This window comes from Acomys minous (genome assembly GCF_964271855.1).
Source record: "Acomys minous genome assembly, chromosome: 5".
In the NCBI taxonomy this organism is placed as follows: Eukaryota; Metazoa; Chordata; class Mammalia; order Rodentia; family Muridae; genus Acomys; species Acomys minous.
The window spans coordinates 60,015,878-60,033,383 of record NC_140494.1 but is presented as its reverse complement, the minus strand read 5'-3'; the positions used below and the strand labels follow the sequence as shown (position 1 = coordinate 60,033,383).

At 42.5% G+C, this 17,506-nt stretch overlaps 2 protein-coding genes and 1 long non-coding RNA gene across 7 annotated transcripts in view; 2 read left to right on the top strand and 1 right to left on the bottom strand.

The window, feature by feature from the left end:
- RANBP3L (RAN binding protein 3 like) overlaps positions 1 to 8,468 on the top strand; it is a 55,459-nt gene extending 46,991 nt beyond the window's left edge. For all 4 annotated transcript variants that reach the window (XM_084781456.1, XM_084781458.1, XM_084781455.1 and 1 more), the window contains 6 exons: positions 405 to 507; positions 1,004 to 1,128; positions 2,526 to 2,646; positions 4,654 to 4,796; positions 6,921 to 7,113; positions 7,785 to 8,468. In XM_084781456.1, the coding sequence (XP_084637582.1) occupies positions 405 to 507; positions 1,004 to 1,128; positions 2,526 to 2,646; positions 4,654 to 4,796; positions 6,921 to 7,113; positions 7,785 to 7,828 (729 nt within the window). In that variant the 3' untranslated portion in view covers positions 7,829 to 8,468. The remainder of the gene's footprint in view (positions 1 to 404; positions 508 to 1,003; positions 1,129 to 2,525; positions 2,647 to 4,653; positions 4,797 to 6,920; positions 7,114 to 7,784) is intronic.
- An 851-nt stretch (positions 8,469 to 9,319) lies between these two features.
- LOC311597254 lies at positions 9,320 to 13,932 on the bottom strand. The gene is made up of 2 exons (XR_014779151.1): positions 13,421 to 13,932; positions 9,320 to 12,582 (listed from the first exon to the last, which is right to left on the bottom strand). It is a non-coding gene; the product is annotated as an uncharacterized lncRNA (long non-coding RNA).
- A 191-nt stretch (positions 13,933 to 14,123) lies between these two features.
- Positions 14,124 to 17,506, top strand: part of NADK2 (NAD kinase 2, mitochondrial) — a 46,792-nt gene continuing 43,409 nt past the window's right edge. The window contains exon 1 of one of the 2 annotated variants that reach the window (XM_084781459.1): positions 14,124 to 14,636. In XM_084781459.1, the coding sequence (XP_084637585.1) occupies positions 14,379 to 14,636 (258 nt within the window). In that variant the 5' untranslated portion in view covers positions 14,124 to 14,378. The remainder of the gene's footprint in view (positions 14,637 to 17,506) is intronic. The other variant, XM_084781460.1, reaches the window with a different exon arrangement.

Here is a 17,506-nt window from a genome sequence, read left to right as displayed (position 1 = left end):
CACACACACACACACCTGTTGGCAAACACTGTGGGAGGAAAACTAAGGATTCCTGTTCTCTGAGACAGCTAGTGCAGTTTTCTTTCCTGGAAAGGAGGCAAAAGCAGTGAATCTCTGGGACCCCTGAAAAACACTGAAAGAAAAGTGAATGGTGACAATGGGACACAAAGTGACAGCCACTTGCTTCCCTGCTACTTCTTTCCCTGAAACCAGATCCAGCTGGACAGGCTGGGATAAGTGGTTGTAGGTTTTGAGGTTAGAACCAACGCTTTGTGGCAGTAACCCAGTTCTCTCTATGGAGCTCAGAGGGAGCCCGTGCTCTGTTGAAAAAGAAAATTGATCTTTTGGCTTACTGAAAACATCTAGGCATCAGATTAAAAGAGCGCATATTTTCCCTCACCCAGGGCACTCAAAAGCTCACCCAGTCTCCACTTCAAAGTCTTCCATATGCCAAGGAAAAAACATTCAGATCTGTTCTGAAATGTCCCGGCACTGCTTCAAATTCAAGTAAGAATTTCTTTTGTTTATAAAACATTTAATGTTGCTGTTTTTTAATCTGTATGAGTGTCTTACATGCATGTGTGTGTAGTACCAAAAAAGGCCAGAAGAGGGCATCATATGCTCTGCACTGGCATCTCAACGGCCACCACGTGGGTGCTGGGAATTGAAGCTGGGTCCCCTGGAAGAACAGCCAGTGCTCCTAACGCTGCGCTCTCTCTTCAGCCCCTAGTCTCTTATTTTTAATGACACTTCCTTAGTACCCACAAAACTAGAAAGCGTACAGTCCAGTATTTAATTTTTTTGGCAAGGACTAAAACATACAATAGGTTAAAATATAAACTTTAAAATTATTGAGTTAATACTATGGAAGAGTAAATTAGGTGGCTCTAGCTCACTCAAACAGTTTGGCCTTTAAACAGTGTAAAGTAGGAAGATGTAGTGAGTAGCTTTCATAGCAGAGAGAAACATCCTCACGTTTTCCTCCTGTGCTCTTTTTGAACAGACTCTGTTAAGAACATGTCTCTAGTTGAGTCAGCTGCCGCTTTTTCTTCCAAACCATCACAAAAATGCTTGCTCGAAAAAACTGATGTCCTAACAGGAGAAGAAACAGAACATAATGTGTTAAAGGTTTGTGTTCCATGAATTGCTTTTTCTAATATTATATAGACTAAAGCCAACATCAGCAGAGGCAGAGACACCCTAAAAAAATAGCTAGAAAGAGAAATGGTTTCACAAAGGCAAAGTCACTTGAATAAAAAGAGTCTGAGGCTTGTAAAACTTCCTTGTTAAACTAAATAGCATTATCTTCTTATACCCTGTGTGTGTGTGTGTGTGTGTGTGTGTGTGTGTGTGTGCGCGTGCGCGCGCGAGTGTGCATTTACTTTTACAAACACTCACTCTAGTCCTCTAAGAAGAAAGAGGCAAGGATCCTAAATTTAGGACTCTCTTGCTTCAGCATCCCGAGTTTGGGGGCCGTGTATACATAGTGAGGTAGGATCCTGTCCTAAAATAATTTCAGAGCTCCACTTTCTTCTTCTCATGTCTGCTATCACAACCAGTGCCATTGCCATGGTCAACTTTACTAATACTGAAAGACAACTTGATTTCTCTTAAGATAAACAGGTTTGAGTTTGTTTGTTAAGGTGTAGACTTTTGGACGAGTCTGAGTGGTGTGAGGGTACTAATTGTAACCTCACTGTTTGTTTAAAGGCGCCAAGTCCCCTTTACCATTCTCCATATTCTCCCCGACTCTCTACTCCCCAACATTGCCACTATAACCCTAGGATATTTATAATCTAAGTAAGCACGCCTCTAGGTATAATTCTGGCTTAACTGAAGTAACTGCTAGTGGTCAATGCCTGGCTGACTGTTTTCATCTGATGTACAGGTGACTTCTTCTGCATAGGAACAGTTGAGAATGGACAACCATTAAATTACTACGAGTGACCCTGTGTTATCAGGACACAGTTCTCCATGTTCATGTGCTGTGTTTAAAACATTTTAGCATGCAAATCATTTCATGATTCATTTCTTTTAAATAACATTATGTGGCCAAAATAATATCAATTTTAATGAAGAAGTTGACATACAGAGGCATATTAAGTAATAAAGCAACAAGTATATGTGGCTATCCTAAAACTATCCTATAGTTTTAGAAAAATGAGAATATATATATATGTATATGTATATATGTATGTATGCATGTATGCCCTCAAACATCTCTGAAATGATAAATAAAATACAACTGTGGCCACCTGTTACAGATGTGGAAGATGGCAAGCAAGGACTGGGAACCCTTTTAATCTTACTCTGTGCTCTTACTTTTATGATTTTGCAATTTGCACTATCCAGAGATAGCATGTTCTTGAAAGTTAAATAAACCTCAAAATCTATTTTATTAATCGTTAACAAAGAATAATTCAGAGCAGGATAAGCCAGATATAATAGTGTTCGTGCACAAGAGAGAATTTAACCTGAAAAGATTTTAATGTATTATCGGACATTTAAAAGAAACTGTCATTTAGATCAACTGCAAGATCTTCGTACTCAACAAAGCAACACATTCCTGGACTGAAAGAGGCAGAGGAATTCTGAGACTGAATGACACAGCAAGCGGCAACTGTGGAACACTACAGTCAAGACTAAGTAAGGAACAGCTTTGTAAAGTAAGCCGTGGCTTCTCAGGGTAAAAGGTTTCACGCCAATGCAAACCGCTTTCTGTAGACGCATTATAAAACACACCAACAAATCTGATGATAGAAAACAATATTTTGAATGTGTTTTAGGAGCTTTGTGTTTCAAGGGAGTTAACCTAGGAGACAGCATGGGTCCCAGTTTTCTCTCCACCAGTGACTAGCGACCCCAAAGCAATGGCTTGATCATATGAATTCAAACTGTGAATAACTGTAGCAGGGGGCTTTTTTAGTGTTTGTGAGAATTCACCGAGAGTCTATAACTGAAGTCCTTTTGAGCAACTGGAAGTTGGGTGAGATGCTGTGTGGGGAGGCCCCGTGTCAAAGCTAAGCACTCCTGAGGAGTGACATCATTGGTGTTGGAAGGTGTGTGAAGCAAATAATTTGGCAAGGGGAAAGAAACGCCTGACACATCATGCATACTTGGCATCCTGGGGTGCCATGAGCTGGGGTGAGGGGACAGTTTCTGTGGAACTAAGTGTGTAACTACTGAGTCCTGCAGCAGGGGGTGACCAGAAGCTGGGGGAAATTTTCAGATGTCTGGTATCCAAAATGGTACACTGGGCTTCGTTCAGAGGCCAGACTTCAGGGGAGCACGGCTAGAGGGCTGGTGCGGTGAATTCTCTTGCCAGTCAATTCTGAGAGGTCAACGTTTTGAAGGGAATTCCAGTGGAATATGGACCTGGGCAGATGAGGATCTGTTGAGTTTCAGATGTCAAGCTAAAAAAAAGTGGGAAGAAATAGAATTCCCAACAAAAGAACAAGAAAAGGATTTTTTTTAACCTTGTAATGACAAACAGGTTGCTAAATAACACAATTAAGTGACATTTGCCAGGCAATATTGATCATTCTCTGTTCTGATTTAATTCTACTGTTTGCCAGAAAACACAAACAAATAAAAAAACAACCCCCCCCCAAATTCCCAAACACCTTTTGTTGTTGTTGTTCTGTGGGCAATATGGGCTCACTATAGAAAGCAGAAAATTAAACAAATGAAGAGCAGGTAAGATACCATTAGGGTCTACCTTCTAGAAACAGTCTGTTAACAAACTGCATCCTGTGGATGGCACTCTCCGCACCCTCCTATGATGTAGACTGTGCAGTCTGTGGTTCATGGTACTATACTGACCTGGGAGATTTTACATAGTACTGCATGATCACTTTCCCACAGGAGCATCTCTCTCCAGTAATGTTAATGGACTTGTACTATTCTTTCTAATGGCTGAGCTGCAATTTATCTGATTTAATGTTCTAAACACTTCAAACATTTTGTTTCTGTTTTTCTTTTTTTTTTTAAATTAATTTATTCACATTACATCTCAATTGTAAGCCTATCCCTTGTATCTTCCCATTCCTCCCTCCCTCCCATTTTCCCCTTACTCCCCTCCCCTATGACTGTGACTGAGGGGGACTTCCTTTCCCTGTATATGCTCATAGGGTATCAAGTCTCTTCTTGGTAGCCTGCTATCCTTCCTCTGAGTGCCACCAGATCTCCCCATCAAGGGGACATGGTCAAAAATGGGGGGCGACAGAGTTCACGTGAAAGTCAGACCTCACTCTCCACTCAACGGTGGAGAATGTCCTGCCCATCGGCTAGATCTGGATAGGGGTTCAAAGTTTATTGCCTATATTGTCCTTGGCTGGTGCCATAGTTTGAGCAGGACCCCTGGACCTAGATCCGAGCATCTCTGTTTTTCTTTTCATCATAAACATTTCTCAGAAAATCTTTGTGTCGTCAAATCTTAAAAGAAGCCCATTAAATTTAATACTCTAAATAATCTAGAAAAAAATCTAACACTGAACCGAAAGTAACTTGATTTAGTTAAATTACCATTTACATGTGGAAACACAGCTTGAAAACCTACTACAGGATTAACTTTTCCTTCAAAATGTTTCCTTTTTTTTTTTAGGTTAAGACAAATATAACTTTGGATCTGACTTGTTACTTGTTTCTTCACAGTCATGCGCAACCAAGGCAATCTGAGGCTGGTCCTCAACAGCAGACTCTGGGCTCAAATGAAGATTCAAAGAGCAAACCATAAAAATGTGAGAATAACTGCTACTGATTTAGAAGGCAATGGTATAAAAGTATTTTTAATTCAGGTAAGTTACAGATTTCAGTGATGAGTGGCTATCCTACAAATATAATCATCAGCCTCTTGCAATTCCTAATTAATTTTTCCATTTTGTTATGATAATCTGGATGGCTGACAAAGAAACCAGTCGATTGCTATGGTTACTGACAATCTAACACGGGCTAACATCTACCCACAGTTACACCAAAGTCAACCTTAATCAATTGGTCCTCGTTCTAAGGCATTTGGATGTCTTTTCCAATCATTTCCTTTACTGCTAAAATTATGTCAATAAGATTTAAGTTTCCAAAGACTACAGTGTCGGAAGTTGCTCCTAGCGGTTGTAACCTGCCACTTATGAGGGAGGCTGCCCAGCTAGAGGAGGCAGCCTTTTGCGAGCACTGCAAAGGAGCCAGCGAGGAATGGAAAAGCACAGGAACAGCACGTTACAACCAGTCCAACAGCAAATTCCAATTCTGAACATGAGTAAATCTCCAGGGTAACGGGATGGAAACACAGCTGAGCTGTTCCCTGCGGCAGGAATGCCTGGCCTCAAATACAAGATACAGATACAGGAGAGCTGCCAAGAACAAAGCCTTCCTCCTGCCACCCCCAACCTCCTACGTCTAGCTGGGGTTTCCCCATGTCCTGAGATCTGGAAGACCTGAAAAATATGAGTACCCAAATGATATTGGAGTAGGTAATAATATATGTGGATAGGCTGACAGAGAAAAAAACTTGGTATGTGACAAAACCTAAATATTGCATTAGCTTAAAGTACTTTGTCAGGTATTAGAGATTTTTTGAGTATTAACCGGCAGCAATGCAAAGGAGTTAGAATAAGGCAATGCCTCCTCTTTATCACTTTCGGACCTAACACTCCTTCCCATTAGTTTTCAGAGGGTAAATAAAGTGTTACGGCAGAAACTGAGACTGTCTCTGACCACCATCACCAGACTGCTGCTCTACTCTTGACTCATGCTGGCTTTTAAACTGTGGCATATTCACAAGAGACAACCTAACCAAACAAAATCATTTGATGTGATCAATATCAACACTTTTCATATTATACTTAATAGGTTAAGCATCTCTGACTTAAAATTTTGAAATCCAAAATGCTCCCAACTCCAAAATGTTTTGAGCTTCAACATGGAAGTTTCCACACCTGACCTTGTGTGACGAGTCCCAGCCAACACACAGGCACACTAAAAATATTGTAGAGAATTTCCTACAGGCTACGTATGTGAAGTGTATATAAGCCATAAATAAATACTATGGTTAGACTTGCAGTCCATCACAAAATTGTGTATGTGTAAATAGTATAAAATCAGGAAAGAAACCAATACATTTCCATACATATGTCGCACTGTACAGACTCTGTGACCTCCAGATGATTATTCAGCCTTTTTAAAGCTGACTCACACACAAGATGAAGGCAACAATAATATACTTTATAAAGCTGCAGCTAAAATAAGGTCAAAACATCAATTTTTCTCCATGTAAATGAGTGCTCTGATGCCGTAACTTAGACATGCCCTTTTTTTTTTTCCCTCAGCCAGTTTTCTCATTCGTAAAGGGGAAAGGGCTGAACATATCTGTAGTACTTGCTTGTGCTAATGTAAATGGAACAAAAACACAACAGCTAATGCTCTACCAATATTAGTATCAATTCTATATTAACGGCAACCAAAAATTAGCTTGGAGAGGTTTTGAGAAGTATGGGGTCTGATAATGTCACCGATTCCTCAGATGTGCTTCTCCACGGAGCTATGTGGGTTGGAGGGATGGGTAAAGTGAGGGAAGGAAACAGAAGTCCTTAAACCCACAGGGTTCTACAGTGTAAGGCAACAGAAGAAGGCCCGTCTTAAAGATTTAAATTCAAACAAGATTCTTAAATTACAAAACTGTATTTTTTCAATTTACAGTGTACAGATTGAACTCTCAAAATATTACTCACTTTGGGATACTATTTGGTATAAAATGAATCTGCTTTACTTTTTAAAACCTTGGGCTATATAGGCATTTATTTATCTTCCAGATTTATGTAATAGAATTTCTTTGTTTATAAACAGACAGATCACAAATATGTAAACATGGCTGGCTACACCTGTTCATTACTTATAGTCTTAACAACTTAATTTTTCTCGCGAAGGCTAGCGCCAAAGACATAGGCTATCTGTACGCCGCAATACACCACCGTCTTGTTGCGCTTCGAAGCCTCAGCAAGCCGGGTGATGGTGGTCACCCACCTGAAAGCCAGTCGGATGTGGTCCTCCCGCAGTTCAGCTGTGAGAGCTGTGATGAAGATGACGATGACCTAATACAAGTCACGAAGAATGGATCAGGTAAATACTTCCTGCGCTGTTAGGCCGGAAGCCTGGGAGCCTCATTGCAGGCATAGCTTGGTACGCTCCTCGGTAGTAAAACCGGTTGCTTTAAGTGGGTGGTGTTCGGAGCTTGGCTGTTTGGATCCAGGAGTGGGTTGGGGAAACCTGTGTTTTACAAATTGACTTCATCAAGTGAGCCTCCCTGCAACACTCGTAAGTCATTTGCCTGTAAATTCCACAAAAAAAAAACTATATTCACAATTTAAGGTATTACATGAAAGCAACCACTACTCGCATCAGTTTTGTCTTGTTCTTGTTTATTCTTGGCTATAGTGGATGGAATTAAAGCCGTATGCCCTAGGGATGCAGGTAAGTCTAGTGTGAAGTCCTGAGAATGTTATTTATTCTCCTTTTGGAATTTGATTGCTTAGAGAAACACCTAAATAGTATAAGTAGTAACAGCACGGTCCTCTTTTGACTAAGACAAAAAAAAATAAAAAATAAAAACCAACAAAAAAAAAAAAAAACAAAAAAAAACCATTGCTGCCCTTTAAAATTGTGTCAGCATTCACAAATGAACTAAGGCTGAAACAGAACTGGCAGTAAACAGATGTTTAGGTTTTACTGCTTGCCCTGCTGTGTGGCTTAAGTCTAAATATAATGTCATGTAATAAAATACTTTATCACAGATCCTTCTAGGTGGAGCCACAGACAGTCAGTCGTCTGCTCATAAGCACGCTCTACAGTCAACGTGCTATCTACAGAAAGAACAGCCACTCTACTGCAAGGCCAGACCAGCCCAACTGAGAAGACTCTACTCAGACCTTGAAGAGGTTTCTTCAATTAAAGAAACACAATTTCTAGTAATTATGTTTTGTGTTTTGCATTTTGATTATTGTGGGCAGAATTTAAGAAATGAACTTAAGAAGATAAAAAAAAGTCATCATTTTGTGGATTAATCTATAATAGGATTTGATAACTAATTTGGACTACTCATCACATTGATGAAATAGTAACTAAAAGTAAAACTTGTCCTTGATAAATATCTAACCAAAGTATTTATTTTAGCTATGCATTATCTGGTTACAGAACAAATATTTTACTAAATTTACAGCTATATCTTTAAAATTGCTATCACTGCAAGTCACTTTATTAAATTATGTTTATCTTCTGAGAAACATTTCACTTACACTTTGAATTTTCTAATATATATATTCAAGTAAGAATTCTTTTACAAAAGTATTCATTTGTAGACTTGTATCCATTGCATCTTATGTATTTGACTCAAGGTGAGCTCACAAGAGTTGTTGAATAATTGAACAAAATGTAATATATTACCTATGTGTCAAAAATATACAAAAGCCAAATACCAATGTGCTTGATTTATTCATGTGATTGTCACTAATAGTCTAGTAAGTGTGGCTACATAGGAGCCCTTTTATAACAAATATATTACATACAGCCAAATGAGTATCTCAAATTCTATCATTATGGTATAGTAATTTCAATAAGTTTTAGCAGATGTTTTTATGTCATTTTGATATTACAGAGACACTTTATGAATCATAAATGAAAATCAGTCTCAGTTCTTAGGGCCATGTCTTAGTTTATTAGTAGCTATAAACAACCTCATTACAGGAAAAAGATTCAAGATCCTACATGGTTTTTGAACGTATTCTGAACCCTGATATATTTGTAATAAAGATGTAATGTTACAAACTGCTCCACTGAAGAAAAGATTCTTTGGAAGTATACATGTGAATATATATTTTAAAAGCTAACATTGTTTTATTGCCTTCACAACAACAAAAGCATCCACATGTACATATTTACTCATCAAACCTCAGCTCTGTTCTGAAAGTTTAGCATGCATCAGCTGAATAGGATCTTTTAGAGAAGGATTTAATTAATATGTTCAGAGAAAGTGGAAAAAAGTCAGGGAAGAGAAAAAGGTAGCATCGAGGGATGGAGTAAACTTTCTCTCCCTACTTTCGTTCATAAATGTAACTCAGGTGCAAAATGCAAATTAGTGGAGAGTTCTTACTAGAAACATGTCATAATCAGGAAAGCATTTGAAGAAGACACGGAGGTAGTGGTTAGCCTGTACGATCTTTGTGGGAATGCTGTGACTGTACGGTGACTTGTGAAGTCAAGCAGAGACCAGGCCTTCTCTACCTCCATGCTTGCTTCTTCTTGTTCCCATACTGGAAACGGAGCAATGTTATTTTTTTTCTGTGTCCCACCTATTTTAATATAAGTTGAATCAATTGATTTCCTTTGGTCTTCTGTAGAGATAGCAAAGGAGAAACAGACTTGTAACCTATGTAGAAATACCAGGAGACCCCCAAGAAAGTTCTGGATCATGGGACAGTGATGAAGAGCAGAAACACGATACACAGTGCACAACGCCTCCATCATGATTAAAAGGAACATTTTCTAGTTTTTCTTTCTCTTGTATCTTCATCTAGCCCCCACCTCTTTTGGGTTTTCTACATCCTTTGTCTCCTTTCAGTGTGAAGTAATCAATTATAAAATAATACTTATTTTCATAAGTTATTCAAACAGGTGATTGCTAACTTTGCATTCTGGATTTCCATATAAGCTATTTTTATTAAAATCTGATTAATTAGTCTCCAAATAAATAACATATGTACCTAATTGTATATTCGATTATATAATTTTATTTAGATAATCTAAGCATTCTTTGTCAATAGTATTTACTCCAATTGTTTAGCTTAATTATGAATCATTAAATGTTCTGTTACAAAACATTATTTTACATCCTTTATTAATTACTTTTCATTGCTTTGATAAGGTATAAGAACCAAGGGGACTTACAGAAGGAAGAATCTACTTGGGTTTACAGTTCCCTAGGGAGGGAGAATTCACAGCGGTGGGGAAGCACTACAGCAGGCAGCCAGAGCAGGAAGCTGAGAGGCCAACCACATGCAGAAAACAGAATAAACAGGAAGTGGGACCTGGCTATAAACCTGCAAAGTCCAACTCCAGGGACATACTTCCTAAAGGTTCTATAACCTATCCCAGTGTCAGCAAGCACAGACGAAGTGTGCAAATTCTGAACATTTCTCAAACTATCACACACATCTATTATTACCAAAGCAAGGTCCCCTTCAGCCCCAGGGAAACATCTATACAAGTCCTAGAATATACAAATGCTATAGAGAGGGTATGTATCTTCTACTGAGTCACAAATACACGAGTGTTGTTGACATTGGAAAGAGTGCATCATAAGACCTCTAGAATTCTCCAAACCACAGATATTAGTGACAATGTTTTCATAAAATGTTAGAAACAGTAATATTTGCTTGAGAGGTGGCTATCATGTAGTTACCTGGGTCATTCGTTAGAAAACCACATTGGCTTTGCCATGTTATACCACTGAGGTTAGAATTTGAAATTAAGCAACTTTAAAATTTCCTTTTTGTCTGAGAGTGTATGAAACTGATACCCCATCCAGTGAATGGCAGGAGTTTTGTGTTTTTCATTCGTCAGATCGTGCCTACCATATATGCTATACTATACTGATTGATTTAAAAAAAATGTCAGACTTGTAGTTATCACAGAATATATTAGAACTTCTTTTTTAGTATTTTATTAATTTATTCATATTACATCTCAATTGTTATCCCATCCCCTGTATCCTCCCATTCCTCCCTCCCTCCCATTTTCCCTCTTACTCCTCTTCCTTATGACTGTGACTGAGGGGGACTTCCTTCCCCTGTATATGCCCATAGGGTATCAAGTCTCTTGGTAGCCTGCTATCCTTCCTCTGGGTGCCACCAGGCTTCCCCATCAAGGGGACGTGGTCAAATATGGGGCACCAGAGTTCACGTGAAAGTCAGTCCCCACTCTACACTCAACTGTGCAGAATGTCCTGTTCATTGGCTAGAGCTGGGTAGGGGTTCAATGTTTACTGCATGTATTGTCCTTGGCTGGTGCCATAGTTTGAGCAGGACCCCTGGGCCCAGATCCGTCCATCATAATGTTCTTCTTGTAGCTTTCTAGGACCCTCTGGATCCTTCTATTTCCCCATTCTCCCATGATTCTCTTACCTAGAGTCCCAATAGGATGTCCTCCCCTCTGTCCCACTTTCCTGGTAAGTGAAAACTTTCATGGGACATGACCTTTGGCCTTATATTTGAACTTCTAAGACAGTGTTTGTAAACTGTAGTAATGGTGGAATTATTGAAATGATTGATGAATGGTTTAGCCTAATAAGGTCTTGATGGTCTGATAGTCTTCTAACTAGAATATTTCTAGGACTTTTAAATTTCTATCTAGAGGATAAAAACAATTTTACTCTGACCTTAATTTGTATCTTTCTGGTTTTTAATATGACTGAACATTCTTTTCAGGGGTTTATTTCATGTGTTTCTTTTGGGATTTTTTTTTTAAATCTAAATATGCCTTCTGTCCTTTTTGTTGCTTTATAGTATAGACAGCAAAAGGAGCCAAGTTTCTTAGTGTGGCTGTATGGCTTGCCATGGGCTTTCCCGTGCCTCCCAGTGTTGTCAACTGCTCACAATTGACAAGGAACTCAGAATTACTGCTCCCCTGGGTCTCCACACATTTATTCATGCCATTTCTTCCTTTTTTCTTCTTGATGACAGTAATATTTTACTCTGATTTAGTTCAAGACATTTCCAGGACATTTCTTCCAAACCCTAACCCTCTTAATTCTTATAAAGCACTCTGTACAATTCTACCACTGCATACTCTTTAGGCTCTTCAGGAACAAAGACTCTTGACCATTCAGGTTCCAGCATCTGCTAGGGTGTTCGATTCAAGTGTCATTTAGCGTCCACTGGTCACATGTTGTACATAGGGTGAAGAGACACCATCCTGTAAGAAGCTACAAATAAGGATTTGAAGTTCAAGAGACCGAGATAGGGGGCTAGCGATGCTGGTCGTAGCTGAGGTCATGTAAGGCAAAGGGGGCTAACATTTGTAGGGTCTAATTCACAGCGGACAGGATGTTAGGTATTCATCGATGTACTTCACAGGGCAGCTGTTTTATAAATGAGAAAACAGGCTCAGAAAGGTTAAGCAACCGGTTCCAGGTTCCGCAAAATAAACACCCACTTAAGCTGGGATTTGAGTCAGTCTTTCAAGGCCCAAACTCTTCATTACACAGAGCGATGGATTCACCAAGGACAGTGGAGTTGGGGAGGAAGTGGAGAGGAAGATTGCCAGAAGAGTCAAGGGCAGCAGCTACGTCTCAGAGATGGGCCTAGGAGGCACCCCAGATGGGAACCGAGAGGTGGGAGGAACACCCCTGGGCACTGGTGTGCTGAGAAACAGCAGCCACTTCACTGACTCACAAAACCAAGTCATTTAAGGACTAAACGGTATCTTCTTAGCTTCCATCTGCTCCTTTGGTAACTTTGGAAACAGTAGTAAACACAGGGAGAAAATAAAATGTTGGTCACTGATGGATTACAACTAAACGCCTCCAAGCCCCATTCCCTACAAAAAAAAGAGAGAAAAGGTTGGTGGCATGAACGTACTGGTGACTGATCAACAGATTACTCTGTCCAGAACCTGTATCAGTGCTGTCAACCTTCCTAATGCTGCAGCCCTTTAACACAGCTCATGTTGTGGTGACTTCCAACCATAAAACCATCTTGTTGCTGCCTCGTAACTGTAATGTGGCTATTTTTATGGATAGTGATGTAAACATCTGATATGTAGGATATGTTTTGTGACCCTCCAAAGAGGTCTCTTCCCACAGATTGAGAACCTCTGAAAGGGGAGACAGGGAACAAGTAAACAACTGGGACCTGGAAGGTTCTTTTAAGTTTTAAACGTCATAGACATGGGTATGTTTAAGAACTGCAGTGGAAAATCCAGCAGGGAGAGAGCGAATTCAAGATAAATCTGGGAGGATGGCCTAATGAAGCAATGAAGGATCTAAAATAAGGCTTAACAAGGTTATCCCACTGAGATGTTTCTAGCTGGAAGTGGGAGTCAAAACTGCAGTTTTCTGTGATGTGGAGAGAAAATAGGTCCGATGGTACAGAGGAAAGCGTGCCTGGATTCCAGAGACCATTTACTGGGAGTGCCAGGAGGAAAGCCGGTGCCACAGCAAGGGCCTTAGGGGCATGAGCCGCGCACTAGGATGTGCGTTCTTATGATTTTTCCTCCGGAATACCGTCCCTTTCTATGCTTAATCAGCCAAGATCTCTAAGGTTGTGTAACTGTTCCCATAGACCCTGGCAGCCCTCCCCCTGCCCCCGCGGGCTCTGGCTTCCAAGACTACCCGACATTCCAAAGCCAAATCAATAATAATCAAACAGTTTTGAACCTGCTTCTTTGCGGGCCGCAAAGGATAAAGTACAAAGTGCGAACACTCTTAGCCCTTCAGTCTGGGCTCTACCCAGCTTTCCAACTTTATCATCTCCTCGTCTAGATGGACATGCGCCACCAGACAAGCCTCTTTCCCTCTTTCTCCTCCACGTTTCTCACTGACAGCACTGCCTCTCTAGGCTGGTGGTCTTTGGCGGTCCCAAGGACGTGCAGCCCGGGCCTCCGAGCTCCGGCTAACGCTCTGTGATCTTTCTCGGTATCTGTAATTCATTTCTAATAAAGGGCTCGGCATCTTCGTTTGCCATTAGACCCGCCAACAACGGCCCTTCGAACAAGGTCAGCGCCCTCAGCTCTTACTCCAGCGGTGGGCACGTCAGCCATCCAGCAGACACTGGTTAAAATTTACCCAAGACAAGCATGGCAACTGCTCAGAAAGCACCCAGGGGAAGATGCGCGTGGAACTCGCTTTCCCGCCAGGCGCTCAAAACTCCGCCCGCACCCGCTACGCCGCCTCAGACCGGTTCCAGCTGGATTTCTTCTGGCAGCTCAAACGCCAAATAGAATTCCTCCCCTCTCCCGGCCACAGCCAATCCCCTCAGCCTCTCGGGCTCCCGAACCTTCTCGTACTCCGATTAGCTGACAGATCTGACCTGGGGGCGGGAGCAGAGAGGCCTCGGTGGAGGGGTGGGGGGAAGGAGGTGGCGGGGGCAGGACCGGGAGGCCACTGCGCAGGCGCCAAAGGAAACGGATAAACAAACAAATAAAACCCACCACCCGCAGCCCGGCCACGTCCCCCCTGTCTCCCCGGTCGTCCCGGGGGCTCCCAGCCCGCGCCGGCGTCCGGGCACGTCCCCGCGAGTGGCGCGTCGCGCGCACGTCCCCGCACTTAACCTCTGCGCGCCCGGCGCGGTGCAGGCGGTGGGGAGCGCAATCGTGCAGCCGCAGCCCCGCCAACCATGACTTGCTACCGGGGCTTCCTGCTGGGCAGCTGTCGGCGCGTGGCGGGTGGCCGGGCGGCTCTGCGGGGCACGGGCGCGGACGGGCGGCGGCACCTGGGACACGGGCAGCCGCGTGAGCTGGCGGGCGGCGGGAGCCCCGCCGATGGCGGCTTCCGCCCCTCGCGGGTGGTGGTGGTGGCGAAAACCACCCGCTACGAGTTCGAGCAGCAGCGGTACCGCTATGCCGAGCTCTCGGAGGAGGACCTGAAGCAGCTGGTGGGTCCTGGCGGGGACGGGTGGGGGTGAGGATGGGGGTGCGACTGAACCCCGTGGGCCACCGGGCACCCTCAGAGCCCGACGTCCTCCTTCCGATTGCCTGTGGGCCCCCCCTCGAGCGTGGGAGTGGGGCGCCCCGAGCCTGCCTTGGAGGGGCCTCTGGGACCGGGACTTGGGAAGCCACGTGTCCCTTCTCCCTCGCTCCGGGAATACAGACCCTGACTGCTGAGAAGGTGAAAGTTGTTCGCCCTGTTTGCCCTGGGGTCCCCTCCCTAGGCCGCCGGGAGAAAGAAAAGTCTCGTGCGTCGTGACTAGCGGCTGAGAACGGGCCGAGGTGCCGCGGTCACACCCCCTTCACGCCCGGGGACTGAGGCCTGGCCGGGGAAAGCCTTGCTGGAATGTGGTCGCCGGTCCAGGGTCCCTGGACAGGGAGGCAGGAAAGTTGACCTGAGATGAGTAGGAAGGTCGGATAAGGGGTAGGAAAGAAGGATAATGGATGGAGGGTTGAGCCCTTGCCTCTGAAGTAACAGGGCCTCCGAGATACACCGTATTTGCTGTGTTTCCTGATCGCCTTGCCAGGTGTGCAAAACCATGTGTGTATGTGTGTGTGTGTGCATTTGAGCTTTCCCGTTTTTGAAAATGTTGATTTTGTGCTACCAAGTAACTTTAGGGAAATTGTTAGCAATTTATCTAGGGGGAAAAAAAAACAAAACAAACCAAACCATTATGTCTGTAATTATTGACTCCAGACATCTAAGGCATTAGAGTCACTAGTATATAACCACTATTCATGTGCAAGAATAGGTAGGCTGCCTATTCTAAAAAACCTGGTGATGCCTGTCTTTACTCTTTTTAGAGATACGGGAAACAAGTTGTCAGTTTTTTGCTTAGCTACTGCATCTTGTCAGTCTTGATTGACTGACAAATTAAAGAGGAGGGGTCACTTGGTAGAAGAAGGCAGTGTGCAGTTTTCTCCTTCCCCCAAGTGTGTGAGAGTATTTGTAGAAAACTCTTGCAGTACTGGAGACAATCCGCAGTTTGCCTGGGTGGTTTGTGTCCTGGAGTGAGATGAATGCAGTGAGGTGGGGGACCCGCTGGCCAGAGGCGAGTACTTCGTTTCTATTTTGGAAAAAGAGGAGTGTCCTTGTGGTTATACGCCCAACTTTGCAAGGTTCACCGTTTAGAAATTGTGAAATATCATGTATGCTTAGCCCCACACAATTTTGGTCTAAAGCCTTCTGGGCTTAAAATAGTACACTCAAGAAAAAAAAAAAAACAGCTAAGGTGGATTGGTACTCAAGTGCTCAATGCAGAGGGTGGGGTTGTCCCCTGGGAACGCAAGGCCCTGACCCCCTCCCCCTCCTTTTCTTTTTTTCTTTCTTTATTTTCTTTTTTAAACATCTCTGGACTTCCTGAGTGAAGTCAAACTTTTGAACTGTAATATTAGCTTTCAAAAGTTCATTCACCGAGTTCTTGATGGGGTTGGGCTAAATCGCTTCCAAGGCCCTTTCTGGAGCCGGCTCTTTTGAAATTATCTCAAGGACTCTGGAAAACGGGTGGCGTCCGAACTGAGGTTAACGCTTGCGTCTCAGAACTGGGTCGCCGCCAAGGAAACCTCATAAGATGTAGAGGTCACTGGTGTCTTTGAGTGGAGGGAAATCTCTTAGTATTTTGTCTGTCACCTAGTGACGCTGTTAGAATGGGACAGCTCTGAAATATAACTGCTGGGCCGGACTCACCAAGAGTCAGAGACGGAATAGATTTTGTCGCTGCAATTCCTTCCTTACTGATGGGAGCTGGTTTTGCATTGATGTCAAAGACAATATTTGCAGTGAGATTGCGTTAGAGATAGCCTGGATAGGAGCAGCTGCAGGATGCCAGGCTGTGTGAAGTTCTACCATGAAATTGTAGAAGGTAGGAATGGAAAGAGTTTGACATTGCTTGATATATATAGCGCACGCGCGCGTGCACACACACACACACACACATATGTGGTTAGGGTAAAACTTACTAAGCTACATGAATTGTTTATAAAAGAAAATGACCAAGTGTTTGCTTCATGTCACTGGTACTTTGACTACTATGTCCATAACATCACGATAACACGATTTTATATGAAAACATTCTCTTTTATTACATTGGTTGCTTTTATTTTTTTTATTTTATTTTATTTTTATTTTTCGGTGCAAAATAGTTCTTTATTTAGGGTACTTTAACAAGTAACAATGCAGTGAAGTTTCCTATCAGGGAGCCTCTGGTTTTCTGATTTTGTAGAAAGGTAAAGAGTTACCTGAAGTATCTTTTTAGCTGATGAAGCATGTACAAGAACAGGGTTAGATCCTTCAGCCTGGGGCGAAAGTTTCAGTTAATCTCCTAGGTAGCATTGTGTATCCAGGAGTCTCGCCTTTCTTCCTGTTGATTGGTTAGTGACTTACCTTGGGAATGGAAGGCTTCAGCTGAGGATTTTGTTCTCAGGTCTCTTGATCTTGCAAACACATAAACCGCTGTTACAGCCTATTAGTGCTGTAAGAGGTGGGAGAGACAGAGCTAGTGACCAGACTCCTGGACAGTCGCACAGTAGACTTTAGATGCAACAAAACTGATTTGGCTAGGGTAGGGTATTCTTGCCAAAGCCATACGTTGTTAGCCAAAGTAAAGGCTTTATTTAAAACACTTAATTGTACGAATTCAGACAAGAGATGCTTTCACGGGTTCTGTTCTCGCCTCAGAGGGACCGTTTTTAATGGCTTCCCTTTTTACATGCAGTGGGATAAAGTAAGTTCACTTAATGACATGTCTTTTCGATTACAGTATTTCTGTTTATTGTCTTTGTAGCTGGTTCTTAGGTAGAGATGTAATGCCTTGCTTTT